The 21,989-nt window shown below is 39.7% G+C and overlaps 1 protein-coding gene across 1 annotated transcript in view; it reads right to left on the bottom strand.

Annotated features, from left to right (window-relative positions):
- Positions 1-4,031: 4,031 nt before the first annotated feature.
- Positions 4,032-21,989, bottom strand: part of LRRC1 (leucine rich repeat containing 1) — a 70,240-nt gene continuing 52,282 nt past the window's right edge. The window contains exons 9-14 of the mRNA XM_009999267.1: positions 20,367-20,485; positions 19,240-19,323; positions 9,224-9,339; positions 7,770-7,942; positions 6,064-6,200; positions 4,032-4,203 (exon numbers count right to left, since the gene is read on the bottom strand). Coding sequence (XP_009997569.1) covers positions 4,045-4,203; positions 6,064-6,200; positions 7,770-7,942; positions 9,224-9,339; positions 19,240-19,323; positions 20,367-20,485 — 788 coding nt within the window. The 3' untranslated portion in view covers positions 4,032-4,044. The remainder of the gene's footprint in view (positions 4,204-6,063; positions 6,201-7,769; positions 7,943-9,223; positions 9,340-19,239; positions 19,324-20,366; positions 20,486-21,989) is intronic.

Below are 21,989 nucleotides of genomic sequence, written 5' to 3'. Positions count from 1 at the left end.
GGGAAGGGAGGGCTCATGCTCTAAAGGACACACAGTATTTCAGTGTAACAAACACTATTTTTCTGGCTATAAATTGCAGTTGAAACTGCCTGGAAATTTATCAACTCTGTCAGGAGGACAAGCACACCTAACCCACTTTATAAAATGGCACATATACAGACAGTTGGAGAAATCAGAGCAACCATGAGGGGTCCAGGCTGCTGGAGGTTTGACCAGGTGGAATGACATGCAATTCACTCTTTCATGATAAAGCTGCTGTGAACCAGACATTCAAGAGGTGGAGGAGAGGGTAGCCACTTGTCACTGTTTGCACAGGGAATACCTAAGCAGCTTTTCAGCTCTGAAAACAAGTGACACTTCATTCATTATTCCACAGTACCAACAGCTGCTGCCATACCTCAACTTTCTACTAGACTGGAAGAATTTACTTACTGCCAGATTCAAACACCCAACACTGAAATGTAAATGCTGAACTACCTGTAGCAGAACAGAATCTCAAATTGCCCTACACAAAGAGCACAAACAAAAGACCTTAATGAGGTACAGCACCATGCACTGCTAGTGTGGAGGACTGGAAACACTCCACCTCCCTCCAATCTCCCCAGATACTCACTGAAAAAACGTAACATAAATCCAGGCCTTCACTGCGTGAATTCACAGTCAAGACAGATGGCAGTGAAAAGCACTGAACATCATCACTCATTTGGAGATAGCAGCAGAATGGTCTGATGACAGACTTCAAGTCCTCCAACCTCTTGTCAACAAACTGTTGGATTCTATGCTGAGCACAACTAATTTTCTTTCACAAATGAATGGAGGCAAACCCCTTCAATAAACAACTCTTACCACCTGTCTTTGGCCAAGAGGACCACAACCAATACCAGCCACCCTAGGGTGTAGGAATGTGAAATTGTCCCAAATGAAGGCAACAAGCCTGTATCACTCACTTCTCTGTAGCCAGAGAAACAGAAAAGAAATACTCCTTCCACTGAAAATAAATAACTAAAAAAATGGATTGCTGACCAGTTACTTCATGTCAAAGCTGATGTAGCAAGCAGCACCTCTCTTCTGGCTAGTTTCTAGGCTGCTGTGCTGCCTCCACAAGCCTGCTGGAGTGTACAGAAAGCAACTAACTAGTGGCCCAGCAGCTATCACAATAATGAAATTTATGTCTGTCCCAGTTTGAGACAGGATGAAGCAAATTTTCCTTTTACTGATTTTTATTTTTCCTTCAGCAAGCTCTCTTTTAACTAGCACCAGAGCCTTCCAACTAAGGTTGGTAACAGTGGAATGTTTTTCTAACTGCTGGGTCTTCAAGGCCACATCTTTACTCTGCCAGCTCAGACACTACAAGGAGATCTATGACCCCCCCATAGGAGGCCGAGTTAGACAGACAGCAAAATTGGCCAAAGATATTCCATTCCATATATCTACGTAAGCTCAGAGGAAGGTCAGAGATCACAGGAGACAACTTCCTTCCTGCTTCTTTTCCCCTTCTCTTCCTTCCATGGCTGGTGTCCAGGGAGGACTCTGTCCATTCATCACCATCAACCCATGAGCTCTCCTGACCCCCAGCACTCTCCACTTTCTCCAGCAGCTCCATGATTTTCTGGGACTGTTCACAGCTCAGGAGATGCTGTGGGAGTTGCTGCAGGTGGGGGAAGGCAAGAGGCTTTTGTACATACCTGAACACATTTGTATATAATTGTATATATTTTCTTTTATCATTAGTGTTTAATTAAAGCTGTGTAGTTTAGTTTTCAACCCAGCAAAGTCTCTCTCTCTCTTTCTCCTTCCCTACCTGACTTTAGCAGGAGGGAACAGGTGCACATGGGTGCTTGATTTTCATCTGGTGACACACAAGGCAAGGCCCAAATCCAGGCTTTACACATTCATTTCATCTAGCTGATGGAGTTCTCCTGGTTATATCTGGAGCAGAGGCTAAAAACAAAACAAACCACAGCCTCCAAATGAAAAACTGTCATCACAGAGCACAGAATCTTGCTGCCTTTGGCTTTGGTCTGTCTTTTTTAGGAACTTGTTTTCATCTCAAATGAATTTGCCAAGGTTCACTTGGACTCTGGTTATTTATAGAGTTTCTATATTTTTAAAGTTTTGTTGTGTCAATTCCAGTATGTACTTTAAAAAGAAAATTCTAGCCAAGGTTGGAGTCAGCTGTGCAAAAATCTCATTTTCTTTCTGTTCTTATTTTAACAGCAGCTTACCAAGAACAACCAGAACTCTGCCTAGGGAAGAATGAAATTGCACTACCCCTGAACTAACTTACCACCTACCAACCTGCAGCACCTCCTGCAAAGAGACAATGCCCTGAAGTCTATATAAGAAATCCTTGGGATGAGAAGAAAATAAAAATCACTGTATTTTACCAGGCTAAATTTCAATATTTGCAGATGGCTTGCAATGCCTACACGTTCAACATCAAAAAGAAAGCAGTGCCTTTTGTAAAATCTTCAGAACAAAATTTTAAAAGTTCCCCATCTCCTCCTTTCCCATCTTCTCCCAGAAACCCTGATACAACCAATGCTTACTGGAAGAAATATTCATTAGAAGAAGGGACAAGGTTAGCCATGCAAGAAGTGTCAGGTGTTTAATTTTGCTGAAATTTGGGTTCATTGCATTAGATCACACTGACTATCTAAAATCTTTGCTCTAAACTCAGACTGCTCAAGCCCCTGCACTGAACAAGTTTGTGGTCTTCGTTAGGTCATGGCACATACAGAATCCAAAGACACCAAAATCAATCTTTATTAGCCTTTTTCAAAATCATTATTTACTGAATTCTTCTCAGTTCATACTTACCTTTATAAACAAACCCGAACCCAGAGATTAAATAAGACCTTGAAATCAGCAATGTCCACTGGATGTGCAACACAGTAACAATGATAGTAAATTTCAGTATTAATTAATACATACTTTAATTGCTATTTTAATGATACAATAAATCTACTGAAGCTTTTAAAGATTTTTTTTATTATGGTTTTATATCTTTATATAAAACCACCAAAGCACTTTAAAGAATCATGCTTTCTTGTGTAATACATAAAACTAGTTTCATACTGTGCTTCTGAAAGTCTATCGTGCTGTTTTTCAAGTTATTTTACAGATGGCACATTTAAAAAAAACAACAAACCACAATGGAAATATGAATTTCTAGTGACTGCAATGCAACACAGCATCCAAAACAAGATGTTTCATTACAACTAAGTTAAAGTGTGAGTGCATTATGTAATAAACAATAGCAGTTTGGTCATTTCAATCTTAATTCTGTTTACAACAAAACTAGCATTTGTGTTTCACTCCCTAAAATCCCATGATAGAAACATAAATCCTCTTCTGTAAAAATCCCAAAAACTTACTGTCCAAAAAGAAAAACATATCTAAAACAGGAGACCAAGTTTAAATCTACTCACTTTCCTGTAGAATTGCTCTATATAAGATTAACATGACATACCAGACACAGTAAGGCACAATGGGTGGTACAAACAAATACAGTCGTCCGTGAAACTTGTTCTCGTCCACAAATACTAAAATATGTACCGCTCAAGATAAATTTTCTCTTAAAAATGAAATACATCATTCTTGTTATGAAAGTCCTATACAAAAATTTAAAATTTACACCATCTGAGCTGCCAAAAAAATAAAAAAGTGTATCAATTTTCCACAAAACTATATTTCTCACCAGCATATCAAGCCAGTACGAAAACGATATCCCAGCACTCTGGAAAAGAAAAGCATTATTTCCCCTGTGTTTAAGACAAAAATATTGTATTCTGCATACAGTAGTGTATTGTACCTAAAAAAGCTTAGCACTATTAAAATTACAATATTGATTTGGAAATTATTGGTTCACTGCCTGGATGAAATAAGGCACTTCTTCCAGCGGGCAGTGCTTTTCACATATATGGAGACGATGAATCAGGTTCTGGTTAAAAACAAAAAGGGGCTCAAATGAGGTCCCAGAAGACGACAGGAACATTTCAACAGCAGGGGAAGACACAGGAGGTAAAACCTGGAGATGAAACTCTACACAGAAGTGGTCACTCTGTCAATGGCATTATTGACCTCGTTTTTGTTTGAATCCAGTCCTTTAGCAGCATTCATATCATTCCGTAAATTCTCCACTGTCTTTTTCATGTTCTTTAATTCTCCAGGGTGTGGAGTGGCTCGCCTTAGAAGTGTTCTCTAAAAATAAACAGTGCAATAAGTGGTTTTGCCTTTGTCTCTTTGAAATATAACATACACTTTCAAGGCTTTAGCATTCACATACCAAATATTAAGTTTTTGTTTTCTTCTTTTCCCCCCTTTTCCTTTTCAAATTATGATGCTCTATGTTGAACGTTATTTATTATGTTTATTAAGACAGTTTTAAGAACTGTCTAAGAGCAAATTTTTTCCTCTCTTGACCTACTAATCTGAAAGCTACTCAAGTGAAGTATAATTACAAGTTATGAAGTGAAGATTCTTTCATAAATATAGCTGAGAGTAATTTTTTTCCCAAAAAATAATCCAAGTGATTTAAGATCACGTCTCAAACAAAAAACATTCAGTTGGTTTTGAAAGAATCCCACAAGATCTCTTTGCAGTGTCAAATACATGTTTGTGTGGAGCCCTGTATGCCTTCCAGCCCCAGCACAGTTTGGTTCTCTTGTGAATTGAGAACAAAGATCTTGAAAGGAAGAAGAGGGAGCGTTTCTCTCCCATCTTAGAACCAGGAAAGTCTAAAATCATTGTGCTGAAACCTTTACAAGGAAAACAAAATTTAAGAAAACCCCAGCTAGCATCCAGATTAGAACCCAAGAGAACACCAAGAAAAATTGCACAAATACATATCAATACAATACATACATGTGCAATTACTTTTCAGCAGCATATGAATGAACTGTGCAGAACTGATCACCCATTAATGGGTGCACTGGTCAAGATTGCTTTGGAAATCTGCCCTTTCTCTCCCCTTGTAGGATCATAAACTTCTTTGTCCCCTAAAAAGTTTCTTTCCTTGAGTCAGGCTGTACTATGATGACTGAAAGCAGTTATCAGTAACACCTGAGCCCTTGTTATTGTACGGACGTTCTCAGGTTGGCACAGTTAAGAACCACCATCCTAAACTCTCTTATCAGCCAGTCTACAAACCATGCTTGTCAGAGACATTTAGTTTCTGCTGCTTTGGATTAAGCAACCACCTTACTTGAAAACATAAATATTCATTTCCCTAAGAATTTTTATAGTAACTTCTTAAAGTAAGACCATGTTTCTAGTGTGCTACAATCCAGACAGTGCCCTGAAGTATCTCAAGCTGAGCTCTAATAAGGACCACCAGCAAGCTTTTAGAGCATTACAGAAGTATGCTGGAAATCTGATTGAAGCTGTTTTAATGTTTACAAAGAGTTTTGATTGTTAATGAAAGTTAGTAAAGCCAAAGTTTACACTGCATTTTGATCATCAGGACATGCAGAGGCCAACTTAATGGAGAGGTCTTATAAGTACAGTGACAGATGTTCCCACATCCTTTGTTTAAGTGGGAAACTAATGAGCAACATTCTTGCTGTTTATGGACACTATGGTTGTTTCAGGGCAAATGGTGGAGGGAAAAAGAAGAAATAAAGAGTAAGAAAGAGATTAGAAATAGAAATCAGAGAGACAAACAATGGCAAACTTAATGGAGATGCATGCCAGAGTGCTGGAATCCTAAATTAGACCCTGTATACTTTCAGGCAGCAAAGCTCCACAGATGCAGAAAAAGATCCTATCTTGTTTCTGGAAAGAAAACATCCCAAGCACACGCAGGAAAATAAAGCAAAACAAAGACTGTCCTGCATCAGAACATAAAGCATAAAGGTTATATTCAAAGCAGAAATAAAAGGGGAAAAAAAGGTATTTTAAGTAAATATGAAAAGTTTTGCCAGTTAACATGAATATTTCCGCTACAAACATATGCAAAAGCATGCAGTCACAGCTGAAATATTTACAGCAAGACAGCTCAGATAATGCAAAAATGTAAAAAGTCACAGCATCTGCAGGTATCCAACCACTTGGAAAACATACCATTTCATTATCCTCTTCATCTTTTTCATCTTCTAAGAAGCGAATTGCACTGACTCTATTCACTGCCCGCTCATTCCATGTTTCATCTGACATTTCATTTACCAGACTCTCCAGTGCACCACATCGTGGTAGGTTATCTGTCAGAACAGCAAACAGTTAACTGAAGATTCATAGCAAGTCTAAAACAACAACATGCTATATTGTTAATAACTGTGACATCCAGCCAGCCACTCGGCGGAGATTTACAATTTTCTATCAAAAAAATAGTTATAGCCAACAGAACTTGTGTTAATTTTCTGTTATCAACTACACACAATAGTTTCTGTGTAAATGAGAAATTTCTGTACTTGGGACTGTTCCAGGTTTGTGGCTATTTTAGAGTACTGATTAGTTAACTTAATATAAGTGCCACTATACATGCCCTTCTTCTGAATCACAGCTGCCATCTGGCATTAGCTGGTTCCCTAAATGCCATTCCATAACATAGGATCATTGCTTTCACCAACTTCACCCTTTTAGTATTGCTAGGCATACGCATCCAACAATCTTCATTCCAAAACTCCAACCCCTGAAGGCATGAGAGGTCATTTGGAGATGAGGAAATCTAATTTCTAGCAGGGAGGCCTTTAGAAAAAGTCAGTCTACCTCAGTTACTCTTCTCGATCTAGTTTAATCTTCTCTAAATCTAAGGGGGTTAATTCATTTACTTATTTCAGTTTTCAAAGCAATTTGTATTTGTAAAATCCAGAAGCTGACACAAACCAGAGCCATTTCTGCCATTTCTACACTTTTACTGCTTTAACGGTTTCTATTTTTCCAGCTGCATAGTACTGAAAGAGTGGAATGAATCTAGGTAAGTTTGGGTAGCTACAATACAGGTATCTACAGCTGAGCTTCTCTTCTCAGGCCCCTTTTGGTCTCAGTGCAGAAGAATCTACATTATTTATTTTAAAAGACTATTCTTGGATGGGATAAATTACTCTCCAGTGATTACAGCAAAAGTTTAAATATTAGCTCAGATGAGTCCCCTTGAATGTTCACACATTGCTATAAAAGTTTGAGGACAAAAAACATCCAGAAATTACTGGAGCAGCAACCCAGCCAACAGTGAAAAACAGTTTATGGTTCCACCTGACCCAGAGGCAAGTTTCAGCACAAAAGTTAAAGCAACTTACACTGAAATTCTACACTTGGTGAAGAATATAATAGTTACATACAGCATCTTTGCTTCAAATAAAATTAGCTTGCTAAAAATAGCTGCTGTTTATTATTAGCTATGCAATTATTTTTCTGGTAAAGAGACTGTAGTTGGAAAGTCACCACTTTTCACTACAACTGTATGTATTTAAGATGTATAATCAATGCACACAAATATGGACAGCCCTAGCTGGCTCACTGGCAAGCTTCAGAATAACGATATGATTAAGTCGTCTTCTTCCAGCTCTGCATTTTATTTATTGTAGCTGGCATCACTGTATTTCACTCACAGCCATGATTTCCAAGTCTTCTAAAAACTAGTGTGATTACAACAAAAAAAAAGCCCAAAAAAACGCAACAACAAAAATTTTAGAAGTGAGAATTCAACCAGAACTTCCTTGGTTTGCTCATTAGAACTCACGCATGTTTTACAAATGTTTATAGAGCAGACAATATAGTAATCAAAGAAGTGCTTTTAAAGATAATGAAAATTGTCTCTAGGCACTTACCTTGGCAACCAGGCTCAGAAGGCATTTGAGGAAGTAATACACATGTTAAAATCTTTTCTCCTGTTTCAGGGTCTGTGTCAGTCTGAAACGTCAGCAAGGGTTGGGACTGGTTATCGGACAACCACAAAGCCTTCAGCTTTAAGGTAGTCAGTGACAGGGGAAGATACATCAGCCTGGTTCAAAAAAGAAAAGTAAAAAAAGTCAGGGCAATCTCTAGGAGATGTAATAGATGGTCAGGAAGTTGGCTCTTAAGTATAACATCCCCAAATCGGAATAAACATGATTGAGATTAATGTCTCTAATAGAAGGCACTGAAATAGTCATCAACTCCAACTGCTCAATTATTTTAAAAAGAATGTGCAACTTAACTTTACACCATAATTCTCTGAAACTGTGAATAACAGATAAAACAATGCTGAGCTTTTTCTACTGCAGTAAAATGCCCTGGAAGGCAGACAGCTGCTTCAGCTCTGGAGCCTTACATATAAACAACTGTCAGAACAGAAATATGTAAGTGCCTAAGAGATAATTACATTGCATAGATGAGATGCCATTTCCTTTATCTAAGTAAAAAAAGTCAGGGCAATCTCTAGGAGATGTAATAGATGGTCAGGAAGTTGGCTCTTAAGTATAACATCCCCAAATCGGAATAAACATGATTGAGATTAATGTCTCTAATAGAAGGCACTGAAATAGTCATCAACTCCAACTGCTCAATTATTTTAAAAAGAATGTGCAACTTAACTTTACACCATAATTCTCTGAAACTGTGAATAACAGATAAAACAATGCTGAGCTTTTTCTACTGCAGTAAAATGTCCTGGAAGGCAGACAGCTGCTTCAGCTCTGGAGCCTTACATATAAACAACTGTCAGAACAGAAATATGTAAGTGCCTAAGAGATAATTACATTGCATAGATGAGATGCCATTTCCTTTATCTTTTTTTTTTTTTTCCCTCAATTTAAGTTCCTCCTAAGCAACTGAGCTAATTTGCTGGCTTAAGCTTCAATCCACTCTTTTTTTGCATTTTGATGTCTGAAACATATCAACTGTGATTCATGAGAAGCTGCAAAGTCAAAGTGCCACTACTTGTTACTTGAACTGCATCTCCAAGACAAGACACTCAAATTTAGCATCACTTGACATTAAAGATGGTAGTTTCAGCTGAAGCTGTACCAAATGGCCTAGATTCTCAGTTTTTTTCAAGAATGTACAAATCCTATTTTTAAAATCCCATCTTTACCTTCAGGTCAAAGCGATGCAGAAAACGTACTCTAGACAACACACAATTTATGCTACTCTAGGCCAAGGGGGACAATTACTTTGACAATCTCAACAGTAATGCTAACACAAAAGTCATAACTGGGGTTTTTTTGTTACTTCATTCCTAGACCTAACGTCTTTTGTCATTAGAAAAAGTAAAACTAGAAAAAGAACACGACATGGCTCTTACCTGTTTCCAGCAACATCCAAGACATGAAGCTCAGTGGCTTGTGAAATTTCAGAGGGAATCCGAGATAATCTGTTGTCACGTACAGAAAAGACGTTAAGACTGCAGCACCCCCCAACCTGTGTCAGAGGGGAAAAAAAAAAAGAAAAAAAAAAGTCTGGTTTTGCTGCAGCACCACAGTATTAAAAAAAAAAAGGCATGCAGGACGGGTCATGTAATGTGTTACAGCACATTCCAGTTACGATGCCTGCCAGACACTTCACCCGGAATTACAGGCTGCAAACAAGTGTTAGCTTAAAAAGCCTGACCTTAAGGAGCCTGTTGGAGCAGTTTCTTGAATATCTATACCTGCCAACACTATCCTCACAAATGGTCAGGTTCTACCTACCATTTAGAGCCTTCCACACCAGGAAGAGATCAGTACAGATCTCTCACACAGATGCTGTTTTGTAGCCAAACCCTACAAAAAATACTAGCTTTAACTTTCAACTTTTTCTAGCTTTATGCTTAACATATCAATTCCTTCTTTCCTCATGTTAACTTTAGATTCGTGATAGTGCAATGGTGCTTTAGGCAAGGCAAAATGCTAAATACACCAGTCAACTCCCAATGTTTATTGAGTCCCCAAAGAGTAAGAAAGAGTTTACAAAAAGTAGAAGACCTCAAGTAACATCTTTGATGCCCTGTTTTATTAGAAGTATCTAATTTCAAGATGACTCCCATATAGAATCATAAAATGGTTAAGGCTGGAAGGCACCTTCAAGACCATCAGGTTCCAACCTCCCTGCCATAAGCAGGACACCTCACACTAAACCAGGCTGCACAAAGCCTCACTCAACATGGTCTTAAATGCCTCCAGGGAGGGAGCTTCCACAAACACCCTAGGAAACCTATTTCAGAACCTTACTACCCTCATGGTGAAGAATTTCTTCCTGATGTCTAACCTAAATCTACCCTCACTCAGTTTAAAACCATTACCTCTTGCACTATCACTACCCCCTCTGGTGAAAAGCTCCTCCCCAGCTTTCCTGTAGGCACTTTCAGCTAATGGAAGGCTGCCATAAGGTCTCCCTGGAGCCTTCTCTTCTCCAGGCTGAATAGCCCCAACTCCCTCTGCCTGTCTTCAGGACCCTCTTCAACAGCTCTGTGTCTCTCCTGTGCTGAGGGCACCAGAACTGTACACAGTACTCCAGCTGGGGTCTCACAAGAGCAGAGTAGAGGGGCAGAATCACCTTCCTGGCCCTGCTGGCCACACTTCTCATGCAGCCCCAGACGCAACTCGGCTCCAGCACACACTGGCAGCTCATGTTGAGCTTCTCATCTACTACCACTCCCAAGTCCTTTTCCTCGGTACTGCTCTCAATCCATTCTCCCCTCAGCCTTTATTTGTGCCTGAGGTTGTGCTGACTCAGGTGCAGGACCCTGCACTTGGCCTTTCTGAACTTCATGAGGCCGGCATTGGCCCACCTTTCCAGCCTGTTAAGGTCCCTCTGGATGGCAATCCTTCCCTCCAGGGTGTCAACTACTTCACCCAGCCTTCACTCAATCCCACTGCCTACATCTCCAACAAAGATGTTGAACAGAACTGGTCTCAATTCTGACCCCTGAGGAACACCCCTTGTCACCTGCCTCCACTTGAACACTGAGCCATTGACCACAACTCTCTGGGTACATCCATCTGCTGCTTCTACCCATTTATCCAAATGTGAACACCTGTATTCACAAATTATTTGTTGGGTGCAAAAGATAAGATTTTTCTGGTTTACACTTAAAATATCTACATCTTAAGGTACCTGTTTTCAGAAAAATAAATCCTCTACATTTGATTAAAACCAACCACATCCCACCATTTTGTTCCAGAGGGCAATTAGTACTCCTATAAACACAGTGATTACTAGTTTTAACAACTTGAAAGCTGCTTCAAGTAACTCTGTTCCTATTCACAAAGGAATCTTACCTTTGTTTCTTATCATATGAAACTTCAAAAAGCATTGCTGTTTGGTTGCTAGTTCCAAAACTAGCCATGAGAAGGGAAAAAAAGTTTATTTTCTTACTCCAAGTACTAGAGGCAGCTTTAAAATTAAGCAGACTAAGAACCTAACTATAGGAAGAAAACCTGCTGAAAGATCTTTAAAAATCAGAGGACTTTGATAGTCACACACATGTAATAAGGATCTTCTGTCACAGTTTAGCCAACATGTCACTACACCTTGGTCAGCAGTCTCCAAATCTGAGCCAAGATTATTGCCATGTTTCAGCTGTCAGTTCTATCTTTGTAAATGCCACATTTCAGTTCAAGCCCAAGTTTGAGATTACAAATATCACAAAAGCTTTCCCACTCATAAAAGTAAAAATCATGCTGATTTAACCTGCGCTATTTATCAAAGGGAAGGCCATTTTTTAAATAGATGCAACTGTGACTTAAAAAATAAAACAAACAAATGGAGCATTTATACTCCACTCACCTTCCTTTGTATCATAAAATATATATTAATGGAAGAAAGCAGTGATCAGCTGCTCAAGGCTTATGATTCACAAGGTGTTCACAGTTACAACACAATATTCCTTTGACAAAACAAAATCTGGAATGGTTTCCCTTAAATCACTGCTCTCTAAGATGCAGCTATTTCACGAGAGTATCAGCTTTTCCCACACTGCATGTCTGCTAGAAGCAGCAACCTCATTAACCACTTGAGCTTGTGAATCAAAGCCTTTATAAACCAGTGGTCAAATTGTGAGCAAACGTTCCTCAGTGCGATAACTCCACTGGTCACTTTAAAGCGTGTATAGATTCTAAAATAATGTGCCTTGACACATTTACAGGATACAGTGCCATATAGAAAAAATAAAATAAAATAAGCATATAAATATATGCGCACACTAAGTGTCTTTTTGGTGTATCTAACATGAGGAGCTGTGAAAAGCAAGAGATAAAAATTAGTGAATGTTGATGAGCTGACACGTGATGCCCTAACTGTACACAAAGTGTTCACTTTTCCATGAATGAAGGTCATGTTCTTCAGTCTTGGAGCATGGATATCCAAACAGTTTAGCCAAACAAAGTAAAGCCATGCAGCCCTGATGAGACCAAAACTTCCATACTTTTGACAATGGAAAAACGCAGCAGTGGAACCAGCCGGCCTGAGTCATCATGCATTTAAAGCAGTTTAATGAAAGGTAACACTAGAACCATGGGTTGAATAATACTTACAGGCTTATCAATTTACCTGACCCATAATTTTCCAAGCGGCTAACAATTAAAAAAATACAAGAGATGTTCAATTTCTTTTTCTTGATCCATACTGGACAAGAGCATGCCAACAAATGGAGACAGAACATACATTCTTCTACTGCCAAGGAGGATAAAATTCCTAAGTTATGTTACCTTCAGTTTTTTTAACTTTGCTCTATCAGTCAAAAGGCAATTGTTCAAAGGTGTTGATCCATTCAGAGTTAGTGAAGACCTTTTTTTTTTTTCCTTATCCAGACACTTAAATTCATTTTTGAAAACTTTTTTCAGAATATGCAGGCAGCATATAACAAGCAGCACAGGGTCAGACATCACAGAGATAAAAGACAAGCTGACAGTTAAAAAAAACCTTGTATCTTTGTAATTTCAAAGGAAGATGGCACCCAACCAGCAGCAGAGAAAGACATTAGGTCCAATATTTCAAAACCAGAACACAAAGTGGTACGACTGAGGCAAAGTGCACACACACGCTACATGGCATGCTGAAAGGAAAATATCATTGTGACCACCATGAACTAGTACAGTATCAGAATGTCACTGGTTTGGCTGAGAGTCATTAATTGACAAATAGCCATGCTTTCCAAGGCTTTGATCACATGCTTACAAGAGACTTCGCCAAACCGCCACATAGGCACCAAGTACACAGTTGAGAATGTAAGCCCATGTAACAGTGAAGCACACAGTTCATTTTGAGCACAGACTTCAATTAATGGGGACAAGCATGTGCTTAGTTCCAGGCACATAACTGTTCCAAAGACTGAGGCTAAAAGAAATCTTCAAATTCTTTAGTGAGGTAGACATCAGAAAAAGGTCTGAAATGAGTTGTTCATGTCTAAGTCATACTCTTGATATTTTTTACATAATAGCAACTTTAAGGGTTATTCACTTTCTCATCACACCATCTCCAAAGAACTGTTAGCCCCAATAAAAAAAAAAACCCCACACCCACACATCATTCAGGCAGAAAATGGTCATTACTATTAAATGCTGGTTTTGAGATGACTGATTTTACAGTACTGTAAAGCCTGAACAAAGCTGCTCATTTGCACTCAAGTGGACTTGCTTCCAAGGATGAGAATTAGTAGGATCTCTTTGGGTTCCACACAAAATTCTACCCCTATGGAGGCTTTTTTTTAACTCTTCTATGTTTGTCTGAGACTCATCTTTCTAAGAGCTTTCCCTGTTCTGGAGAAGCAGTAATACCTGGGCATACACAGAAAGTATGTCAGCTTCACTGCTAAAACTCCCCCCGCACACACATTCTTAAAATGACCAGCATTCACCAGTTCAGACTCTCGATTTTTTGTCATCCACATAACCACTGCCAGTCCATCTTAAAAACAATCCTCCAAAACTGCACCTCTCTGCTGATGTTTCTGATGACTCCAACTCTCAAAAGCACACAGACTGTTGTTTTGACAATTGCATCAGTTGTGTATTTTTGATCATTTAACTTTCACTACACTGCTTTCTTACAATAAGCTTGCGGTCACCATTTGGTTTTTCTTGATGATGACACTTCTAGAGGTAAACCCAAGAACAGTGCACAGATTCATCCTTCTCCTCCTATTTAGATCCCTCCCAGAAACTCCCATTTGCCACCTCTCTTGAGCCCAGTTGTCAGTCACAATCATTTATCACTACAGACCAAAATTCACTGATTACGATGGTGCATCCTCACATTGTTGGTGCTCTAAAGCCGAAACACAAAAGTTGAAAACTCAGAAGACCTTCAAATTGCATTAGCTGAATAACATTGTTTCATCTCAGTATCTGTTAACTGTTCAAAAGCTATTTAATCAATTTTGCTGTACTTCACCACTCAGCATCCTTCATGCAGGTATAAGTAACGCCAAAAAATGCCAAAAAACATTATGACAAATACTACAATGATTTTTCTTTAGCACGTGACTAGTTAAAGTCCAGGACACACCTTTTATTCAACTCCCAATACTGTCAATATTGTCACGATCAAGAACTCTCACTAGGCTTAGGCAACTCTGATAAATATATTGGGAATTTAAACACAAATCCTACTCCGCTGTTAAATCTTTTCCAAGGTCTCATAACCAAATTTTGTTTGGACTCAATATAAATCAAATCAGAATTTTCCTTGGCACCAGACAAAATGCATTAATCCTTTAATTGCAAACACACAGTACCTGTAGTGAAAGAAACTGCCCAATTCACTATTATTAGCTGTTAGTCAGTTATTAACTTCAAATTGGCTAGGAAAACCTTCAGCAAGCTCACTTCAACATCCCCTGCACCACTGCTGAACAGTGTGGGAGGAGCACAGCTGGAGAGCTTCCCTGCCCTCTGACTCAATTCAAGTTTTCCTGCATTTTTCCTTAGTGTCTTTTTTTTTTTTCTTTTGAGACACACAAATGAGGGAAGGGATAAGACATCAGAAGTTAAAACTAGAAACAACAAAGTGGCCCCTACTTATTTTAAAAAAGTAAGAACAATTTAAAAAGCACAGTTACTGAAAAAAAACACTGCAGTTTTACCTACTATAGCAGTAATTCTCACAATATACCTCAAAGCCAGGAAGGACACATTACCAGATCTCTGCAGGTTGTAGAGACTCATTAACAAAAGCACATGAACTGGAAAACATTCCAAGGAGGTTATTTATGCAAGTGCCAAAATCAACACACCAGTTTCACCAGCGTTCCAGTGCCAGGGTGGGATTTCAACACCAAAGAGTCACCAGGCAGGTCTTTCAAGTTTAAGGGGAAAAACAATTGTAACTATGAACAGGTTTAGACATTCTTGATTCTTGCTGAAGTCTGTTTCACCACTTAGCTCAGTGAGAGAGGGATCAAGCTGGAAGATGAGATACTCAAGATGAAATCTGTCAGTGACTCAAGTGTTGATCATACATTCAGCTGTTCCATGTTTTACCTTATACATCAGCACCAGATACAGAAAAACCTTTGAACCAGGAAACTTTGAAGGAATATTTACATATGAACTCCTCAATAATCCCAGCTCAAGAAATCTTACACCAAAAAGCAGAGACTGGTTTTACAAATGCGCACTGAAAAAATCTGGCAATGCAATGGTTTGGCAGATTGACCCAAAATCCAACCCTAGTAAACTGCTAACAAAACAATAAAAATAAAAATTAAAGAAAACCCCCTGCACACACAAAAAAAACCCCACTGCCACAGAGAAGCTACTTAGATTATCTCCAGGTAATACTCGAGCAGGCGCATTATTTCTGCCATCCTACTTATAAAAACTCTCTTCACTACAAGAATAATTCTGGATGGAAGGACAGAGGCACCAGCAGGTAAATACAGTATGAGCTACATGTACTCTTCTCCCTGGCAGAGCTCCATTTTTTCTACATACATGTTATCAGACTCTATGTCTTTGTCCCTCTCCAACAGAAACCAGTAAAAGGCATGTTCCACACCCATTTCTTCTAAGGATCAAGACCACAAATGCACAGATGTTCTACCACTCTGTAAGGCAGAGAAAGAATGTGAGGAAGTAGAAAAGAGGGAAGGGAAAAGACACAAACAAGCAAGAATATCTGCACTGCATACTCCTGCATCTGACGTCTTCTGTGAAGGGGGAACCAGTGTACAAGTACTAATATTGACTGATGTGCAAAGGTCTGAGACCTCAATCTTTGCATATTATCTCAATAGACATCCTAAGTAATACACAGCAGGCTAGGGTATGGAACACTACTGCTGTCAGAAGCTCATGCTTGGCTTTAAATATTAGTCAGTTTGAGATGAAATTAAGTGGGAAAGATGGTAACCTTCCTCATTGTCAAGCAGAACCTTCCAACAGACAAAAAAAGGATGACACATTTTTCAGTTTTCCTTAATTGCTCTACCAATGCATTTCAGTTTGTTGGGGTTTTTTCCAAGTCAGTAACAATGAGAAGCAAAATTGAAACTGAACTTTCATCAAGACACCAAATTGTTCCTCCGTGCCATCCAAAGTGAAACTTTGGGATCAGGATCTCTGCCATTATCAGCATTCCCTGAAGCTGCTCCTGTGGATAACTCCTTTGCGTAACAGCAAACAGTACTTGTTATACCTGTGCACTCTGTTTACACAGAACATTTTTTCTTTTAGAGGTACAAAATGTGACTCGTCACTGAATTTCTCTGAATTTTAACTGGAAAACTTGTAGTATAGAAATGCTCACATTTGGTTTAAAGCAAAAAGCTTACTAGTTAATAAAAATACAGCTCCAGGAATAGACAAAATATGAGCATAGAGCAGCAGATTTCTTTGTTTTTCAATCTAGCACTTCAGCATTGTCAGATGGCAATCTGAAGACTTTGAGGGGAAGGTGTTTTAATTGCACGGCCTAAGAACAAGGAATTGAAATGGAAACTTGAAAAAATGAAACTGAAAAGTCTTGTTAGCCAAATGGTAGGTTCTGCAATACAAGTATATTACCAGTATTTTTGAGACATTGCATCAGTTGTTTATGTTTTCTATTTGCTACCATTGCCAGCTTGGAATTCAAATCCACATATCTAGGGGGTGGATATGACCCTCCAGTTGGAGAAGGACTGACTTCCTTTAAAAATAAAAAAAAAAAAATTAAAATCCACAGAGCAAAACATACTTTGATGAAATAGTCTGTAAACTAAACATAATTTCCAAGTGTTTGTTCTAATGAGAAAGACATATAAGTGTGGAGACCTTTAAAGAAAAAAACGTTTCAAAGAAGTAGATGACAAGGAACTCTGTTTTCTGTTTCTCTGCCAAGGTCCCTGGGAAACGCTCTTTCCCACCTTGGACATTCTACAACTCCCCAGCTCACCTCATTCCAGATACCACCTTTCATTTCCTCATCACCCATATTATCCAAATAAAGACTCATCCCTGACTTTATCTGACTCCTTGTGCAGGTCTCCCCTAAGTCTGCTAATGTTATTCTTACACATTCTTGTCCTTCATTTCAGCCTTCAATATCCTGAATTCCTTCACCAACTGGGCAACATCTTCAACTTATGAAGCCCATTTCTGGTTCCAAGTCTCCAGTTTCTTCTTCAGCATCAACCCCTTTATTGTTCTGCACCGAGCCCTTGAGGATGTGATTCCTCCCAAACAGGCACACTCCATATTCACCCTGCTTTATGTGCTTCTTAAACTGAACCTCCTCTCACGTGCTCCTGTCCCTGCTCATTCCAGGCCATCCTGCTCTCCCTCATGCACCATCTCCAATTCTGTGAACCCCATTAATGAAGAAAAGTGCTTATATGCTACATAAGCTATTAATGGTCAATCTGGGAAAAAAAGTGTTATCAGTAAAACCTTACGTGCTTTAACAATCTCAGAGCAATTCTGCTAAAAAGTGGACTAAACACCAAATTGTACAAGTCTCAAGTACAGGCAGGTAGTACACCTGTGTGATGTATTAAATTCAGTTTAATACAAGGAAACAAGGAAAAGTTTCTACACAATGAGAGCACAAGATCAAAACTGCCATTGCATCCCAACCCAGAAACAGTTTTCCCAAGGTCCTGCCTCTTCCTAGCATTTTTGCAAGCCATCTGAGTATAACCTCTGCAATTTTATGTTCAGAAACAGCAGCACCTCTGCAGAGGAGACTCCATCCTGCTAGAGGAGCTGCAGTACTCACCTACACTCCCTCACCTTCTTCCTGCTCCCTGACAAACATACACTTACAAATCAGCCTGCAAAGGAGCAATAAGGGGTGTCATGGAGCCCTGATTATGTGACCAACTTGTGGCAGTTCAGACCTGGGCCACTGAAACTGTTGCTGCCCATGCCAGAGCAGCAGACTCTGCCCCTCCTCAATCCCTCCTCTTCAGACCATCATCTCTCCCCCATCTACTGGTTCCCAGCCACTTTGCCTTAATCCTCAAGCTGTCCATGCTCCATAAGAAGGAAGGCCTGAGAAAAAGTCTGTGCTCACTAGCCAGAGCTGATACTCCTCTTGATTGCCCATCCATCAGCTGCCACCTGCTCCTGAAGTGACTGAAAGTGGTGAACAAAAGCTACAACAGAGTCATATGTTAGATAGGAAAATAAAGGGGGAGAACTACTGGGACAAAAATTACAGAGCAACAGTAGTGCAAACAGAAGCAACTCACAGCACCACGCTCCAATCACACTGCTTCCCTTAATCTCTTTCCAGAATTTATTGCTGTACACTAAGCTTGTAAGGCCTTTGTTATTTTCACAACAGAAATTCTAGCATCATTTCATTCCATATACTGTTACGACAGATAGCAAGTCCTAGTGATCCCAGCTGTAAGGTATCAGTGACTTTGGGCAGGTCGGGTCCTCATATTTAGAGGCAACAGCAGTCCAAACATCTCCAAAACCAAAAAGACTGTCAAAACACACTCTGAATCATTTTTTAGAATATGAAATCCTTCCTTTCAATTGTTCACAAGAGTGAGGAGAGGAGGAATCCACAGTATTTTTATTCTGAATGCAGAAGAGCATATTGATGTTTACATCCACTCTAACAGAACTTCCAGTCTTCATATACTCTGGACCTGACACCCACATTTGGAATTATTAGTTACTAGATAATTAGATCTGAGCATTCTTGTTCAAATGCAAAGGCATTTTGCACTTCCAAGCCACCAAATCACCACTCAGATTCATGCTGTTCAGGTCTAAGTTTCTGGCTGTGATTGGTTTGGAAAGAATATCCAGCAGATCAAAGCTGCCTGCTACTTCTTGTAGGCATACGAAATCAAGAGTTTTATGCTTGTATAATCACATCTGTGACAGTTCATTGCACAAAACTTACCTCTTTGGGCAAAGATGTTAATTTGTTTCTATCGGCATTCAAATTGTTCAGCTTCTTTAGCTTCCCGATGCTCTTCGGCAATGACTGTGCCAACAAAACCAAAGAAACATACAGACAGAATTTGTAAATTCACAGAGTCAGAATAAAACCTATCTCACTTTAAAATTAATAAATTTTCATAGAGCTAATAGACTTATTTACAGATTTAATAAATTTAACAGAAATTATCTCATTTAATAGAATTAACAGACTGGTTAATTTTCAGAACTGGAGTGTAGTTAACCCTTGTTACTACCAGGCTTTCAAAAGGAGATCCAAGGTTTTGTCTTACAGAAGAGATGTCCAGGAATGTCAGTTTCTAATAAAAATTAATTTATGAGTTACCTCTGCACTAAGGTGACAGACATACAACAGGTGTGTGCAGAAGCTTGTATGCAGAATGCCCATATTATCAAACTTCAGGCGCCCTAACTGACAAGCAAGGTGCTATGAACTGACTTCTGGAGAGGCATCATTCCGACAGGCTTAAGCTCCTAACTCAATCAAGCACCAACCTAACTTAAGAAATCCTCAAACCTAGAATTTTATAAACACTTCTACTCTTCAAGGGTCAGTGCCACGAGACAGCAGTTTAAAAATAACGGAAGGAAACACCTAGTGGAAGGAAGTCTGATTTTTTTATTATAATTAACCACATATACTACTTAATATCTGTCTGGAGTAGATCAGCAGAGTAAAGGGACAGTACAAGAGCAGCTCTGCAGCACCTGGGGCTTCTGTTCAGTTCCAGCAAGTCTGATCCACATAGTACACAGCAAAAATAACACAACACGGCAGAAACTCCGCCTTAAAAGCACAACCAAGTAAGTGATACCTGCACTCCACATGCTCCAGTTCCCTTACTGCTCATGAAAGATTCAAGAGTGAATATGTAATCGCTTAAGCCTTTGTATGGGCGGATTGTCACTGTACACAACTTGATCTTGAGCATTCATTTAACAGGTAAGAAATAAGATGCATCCAAGGGCAACTTGCAGTAGTAGTGAGTAACCTTACAAGCTAAGTGATTCAGCACTTAGCAGCAGGTCTTATTACCCAGCCATTTGATCAGCCATGATCATAATTACCTGCAGTTGGTTTTCTGTTAGAACTAGTTCAGTAAGGCTTTCGCAGTCTCCAATTGAATCTGTTAGTTGAATAAGTTTGTTTTGATCAACCTTCAATATGGAGAGTCTTCTCAATTTGCCTGGACAGAAAGAAAAACATGTTTGTTAAGCTCCAATACCTGCTTTAATTACAGAAAATGTTACTGCTGCAAAACTTTTATAAATCCTCTAATACAATGAATTTGTTTTTTTCAGGTAAAAAAATAATTCAAGCACCACTCCACCTGGCACTTGTACTATTATTGCCAGTTTATAACATCACTAAATTAATACTCAATATAAATATTCATGTTCACTATTTAAGCATATTAAATTGTATTAAAGTTGCAAGCTGAATGGTATCCTATGCAAAATTTCAAGGACCATGTACCAACATGGTCTTCAGTGCAAAGCAGAACTGACCCAGGCAGAGCCCAAGACAAATTCAGGAGACATCACTATCTACTGACACCTCCCTGCTCAACCCCATATGGTCCAAAATAGCTGTCATAGGCTGGCAGAAAATTTGTTGATGATGCTAAATCACAAAGACATGTCTGATACACAGAAAGATAGCAACCTAAACAGAGACCTGAGGTTCAGCAAGGAGAAGTGCAGAGCTCCACACAGGAGTAGAATAAACCCATGCACCAGTACAGGCTGGGAAGTGATGGGCTGTACAAGAGCCCTGCTGGAAAGGACCTGGGGGGCTATGGTGGGCACCAGGCTGAATATGAACTAGAAGTGAGCTCTCACCAGAAATAAACATTGGCTGGACTATGTTAGGAGAATTACAGCCAGAAAAGAAGTGAAAGTTACTGTATCCCATCTACTTGGCACCAGTGAGGCCACACCTGTAAAACCATGTTAAGTTTCATGCCCTGTCTTCCCCTCTGACTGCCCAATTCAAATGAGATGCTGACGGGGATCCCAGTACTGAGGCTGAGTGAGTTGGCTTTGTTGACTCCCACCAAGAGGCAGCCCAGGAGGCATCTAGGATCAGCCTACATCTACTTGAAGATGACAAAGCCAAACTCTTCTCCACAGTGGCAGGTGAGACAGCAATGGCTGCAAAGTGAAGCATGAGAGGTCCCAGCTGGATGTCTAGCAAAGCTTCCTCACAGGGAGGTGGTGCAGCACTGACACTGGCTGCCTGAGGGTGCTGGAGACACCTCTGTTAAGGGCTTTAGAGACTTGGTGAGACATGGCCACAGCTGTCCTGACCCACTGGTGTTGGCAAGAGGCCTGCTTTGAGGGCCCTACAGATGACCAGCACAACCAACAACCCAGTGATCAGCTGAGCTCTTCCCAGTAGCTTCCAAAAAGGCCAGTGAGGTTCATTTCAATCACGATACCAGGTTTTCTCTACTTCACATAGTAAGTTCCCATATTACACAAAAGGAGTAAGCACTGTAGCCCTACTGTGAAGGACCAGGTATTTCCTTGCACGAACATGGGGTGTCCTTTGGGTCAGCCGACAAAACTGACTTGGCACGGCATCTCCACACAGCGCTGGGCCCCCTCTGTGTGTATGGGGGGGGGAGCAGCTGCTGCAGGGGAGGAGCCGTGGCCAGAAGCAGGGGCAGGGCTAGGTCCCCTGTGATT

Source organism: Chaetura pelagica, unplaced genomic scaffold, assembly GCF_000747805.2.
Source record: "Chaetura pelagica isolate M959 unplaced genomic scaffold, ChaPel_1.0 scaffold90, whole genome shotgun sequence".
Lineage (NCBI taxonomy): Eukaryota > Metazoa > Chordata > Aves > Apodiformes > Apodidae > Chaetura > Chaetura pelagica.
This window is presented reverse-complemented; position numbering and strand designations above follow the sequence as displayed.